This window comes from Sinocyclocheilus anshuiensis, unplaced genomic scaffold, assembly GCF_001515605.1.
Source record: "Sinocyclocheilus anshuiensis isolate Anshui unplaced genomic scaffold, SAMN03320099.WGS_v1.1 scaffold1034, whole genome shotgun sequence".
Classification (NCBI taxonomy): Eukaryota; Metazoa; Chordata; class Actinopteri; order Cypriniformes; family Cyprinidae; genus Sinocyclocheilus; species Sinocyclocheilus anshuiensis.
In genome coordinates, this window is record NW_015538015.1 from 84,815 (window position 1) to 88,516 (window position 3,702).

A 3,702-nucleotide genomic window follows, 5' to 3' on the forward strand; every position below is an offset into this window, starting at 1 on the left:
TGCTCTAATAGCATCGCTGTTTGGACATTTATTGGGAGTTTTTTTTTTTTTTAATCCAGTGTTTGTTATTGTTATATCTTGCATCATTTACATCTATTTTTGCACTTGATGTTGAGGAGTTGTTACTTGGAGTTGTTGCCATCATACTAACTGAGAATTTATTGCAATGATTTTAAATTCAGTTGAGGTATCTGACATATTATGACATAACATTGATGTTTTATATAAAGTCTTTAGGGCCATAGGCTATAATATGTTGTTTTTAGATAAATTGCTCAGAGACCAACAAGTTGGACAGAGGTTATATGTACTAATCAGCCAAGCACCCAATTCCTAGCCATTTCTAAAGGCTACATTTCATTAACATTGCTAAATATTATTAAACGGGAAAGAAATTAAAGATCCATCTTTGATTGTCAAAAGAATTCTAGGTTCAGTTCACTCAGCCAATTAGATTTCACGTAGTATTTTCATCGGTCAGTTGTGGAGGTCTGATTGGTTAAAGCATTATTTATATAGCACCTTTTAAAATAGTGTTTACAAAGTAGGCCTAGCCTACTTTACAGAGAGATGCATGTGTACATTTGCAGAAAAGATAAAAATACAAAGATAAAAGAGATATAGTAAAACAAAGTAGCTACAATAACCAGTTTATGTTAAAACAGTAGGCTGCTTATTGGGTCTGGGGGAGTGGGAACATGCTCATAAACATTCTGTATTTTTAGGCTCTGTCACACAGTACTCTATTCCATAGCCAAAACCTTTCTTCTCCCAACTTGTTTTCAGACCTCAGCACTAACTCCTGTGGTTAGACACTGACTCAGCAAGCTGCAACTTCAAACCCAGTACAAAAATCCTGTGAAGCCAAACACTTGACTGTGCCCATTACACCATTATTCCTCAACCATGATAAATGGCATCTAAAAATTCACAAAAATGTTTAATAAAATATTTACAACTCTAAAACAAGCCAGTGCACATGCTCAGAGAGAATCATAACCCCTGGTGCTTTTAGAGGCCAGACTAATGCGCTCAGTGCATTGGGAGTGTGGAAATGAAGATCTGGACATTAATGGAGTGGGGAGGGGAATGGGCAGACGGGAGAGGTCACTCACCAAACACATCCTCTTCTGCCTCGGCCAGCGGAGTGGAGGACATCTTCAATCTGAAAGAGTGAAACTTTCAAATTTAACTGCATATGGACAAGAGAAAATTTCTATGTTGGCCACATGGGTGTTTGACTTGGCAGTCTGGGTATTTCAAGTGGGGAAGCACAGATGTCACTGATCAACTGAAAAGTACTCAGATCTGTTCTTTTTGTGTCTGCAATGTTGATTCTAAAATCTGCTTCTCAAATTACCACTGAATGAAATTAATTGAACTTTATTGACCAAGCTCAGAATTGTATGTAGAAAACTATTTACAAATGGCAATAAACAATATTATGAAGGTTAAACTAAATGCTTAATGACAAACTATTTCTAAGTATGTACATCTATGTTATACATTTCTGAATTACTGTAGTTGAATTTTAGGGGAAACCAAGAACTGTCTTAGAGAGGTGTTATGTGTAGTATTTTATATTACACACCGTATAACTGTTAAATTCACATAAACATAAACTCTCTTAGTAGGGGAACAAAAAAAAAGACACATATACTGCACTGACCAGTTGGCCAGGTTGGATTTGGCTGCCACATACACAGTGTCCTGGCAACAGGCCGATGTGCCATCTGCTGCCCAGCACCTTAGTACGATCAGGGCCCTTACCATTATATTCATAATATCTATCTATCTATCTATCTATCTATCTATCTATCTATCTATCTATCTATCTATCTGTCTATCTGTCTGTCTGTCTGGTCTGTCTGTCTGTCTGTCTGTCTGTCTGTCTGTCTCTTGTCTGTCAGCCTGTCTATCCATTCGTCCATCCATACGCCCACAGTCTATCTGTTTGTCTATATTTGTCTGCTTCTTTTAGGCTGATCTGCACATTTTTTGTTTATCTGTATCTACACTGTAAAAAATGTGGTGGCAACATTTTAATATGTTACTAAAATATGTTTTTACCTCCATAATATGCCACCACAACCACATTTAAAAAAAAAGCAGCTAATCACAAGTAGCTCTTCCACAAGCTGAGAAATAATACATCATTGTACCATAAATGACACTAAAAAAATGCAATAATCCTTATTTAACAACAACATAAGAAGAAAATAACTAAGAAGAAACAGTTATTTCAATGGAAAACCATCACATGTGCGTTGTCACATATGTATGGTAATTTACTTTTTTCCACTGTAAATTATAAGATGACCTGTTTTTCATTAAAAAAAACTGTATTTAACTGTAGTATTTAACTGTAAAATTACACAAAATGTCCAATTAGATCTATTAGTTGTTGTTTTAGTTTTTTTTCACCAAATAACTTACTGTTAACCAATTAACAGGTTTTTACTGCAGCATTTTTACAGTGATGGAATAGCGTGTAGAAAGAGGGATTGTGATTAGGAGAGGTGGTTGAAAAAGGTTCACCTCCCCTGTGGTTGTGTTTAAACACCTGACCCATTAACTAGGCCTCTTCTACACTGTCAAAAAAAAGGTACAAAAGCTGTCACTTTCGTGCTTTATTTACTCCTACAAGTTGCATATTAGTACCTTTTGAAATGATTCTGCCCCAGTGACAGTTTTTGGACCTTTTTTGGGCTAAACAGTCACTAAATACAGAATAAACACAAGACAGGACTACAATTTTATAGCAAACACCTAACTTTTTGGTTCGTATTAAGAAATCATGTAATCTGACTGTCTAGGCAACTGACACTGTCTGTATAAGGGCCTCACTTTCACAAGTCATCTCACTGTGATGGAGATATGAAGCTAATGGCCATAAAACCCCCCACATATTATCTCATCTATAAGAATTAGGGGAGGTAGGGCTGCTAAGTAGCTGACAGGCAGGGAAAGGCAATAGAAAACAAATCAATATAGAGATGGGAGGGGACGAATCTGACCTGTGTACACATATCAGCAAATAAAAGCTTACTTTCACTGCAGGGATAAAACAACAAAAATGGTACATATTCATCAACATTTCCTTGGCTACGCAGAGATGTATAACCTTGTATTTAATACACACAATGCCTGATCAAGAAAAACGTGTAAAAAAGTACTTACATTCTTTAAAGCAAGCATTAATATAGCTCACCTCTGCTATAAGAGCTGCAGATGACAATCAGGACAATCAGAGGCTGTAAATAATGAATATTTAATTTAGAAAAATAGATGGAAGAGGGACAGGATGGAAGAGAAAAGCTAGATAAACAGACTCACCTCTATGTAGTTGAGTATCCCACAGCAAAGCTCAGCTCCTGGGATGTGCTGACATACTGCTCCTCTGGCCTGCTCACAGGATGCTGCTGGAGGACTTCTGTTTCTGGATGAGCACAAATTTACAACGTCATTGGGCTACTCTGCGTATACACACTCACACATACATAGTCCTCAGCAACAGAATGTCAGACACTGCTGTACACACCCAAGAACAGTGATGAAATGAAGGATGCTGAGAGAGAGAGAGCGAGAGAGAGAGAGAGAGAGAGAGAGAGAGAGAGCGAGAGAGAGAGAGAGAGAGAGAGAGAGAGAGAGCGAGAGAGAGAGAGAGAGAGAGAGAGAGAGAGAGCGAGAGAGAGAGAGAGA

The 3,702-nt window shown here is 37.4% G+C and overlaps 1 protein-coding gene across 2 annotated transcripts in view; it reads right to left on the reverse strand.

Annotated features, from left to right (window-relative positions):
* Positions 1 to 3,702, reverse strand: part of LOC107678260 (sterile alpha motif domain-containing protein 14-like) — a 20,657-nt gene that overhangs the window by 16,004 nt on the left and 951 nt on the right. The window contains exons 2-4 of one of the 2 annotated variants that reach the window (XM_016473471.1): positions 3,337 to 3,439; positions 3,212 to 3,254; positions 1,116 to 1,165 (exon numbers count right to left, since the gene is read on the reverse strand). In XM_016473471.1, coding sequence (XP_016328957.1) covers positions 1,116 to 1,158 — 43 coding nt within the window. In that variant the 5' untranslated portion in view covers positions 1,159 to 1,165; positions 3,212 to 3,254; positions 3,337 to 3,439. Of the gene's footprint in view, positions 1 to 1,115; positions 1,166 to 3,211; positions 3,255 to 3,336; positions 3,543 to 3,702 lie in introns of those variants that run through there. The other variant, XM_016473480.1, reaches the window with a different exon arrangement.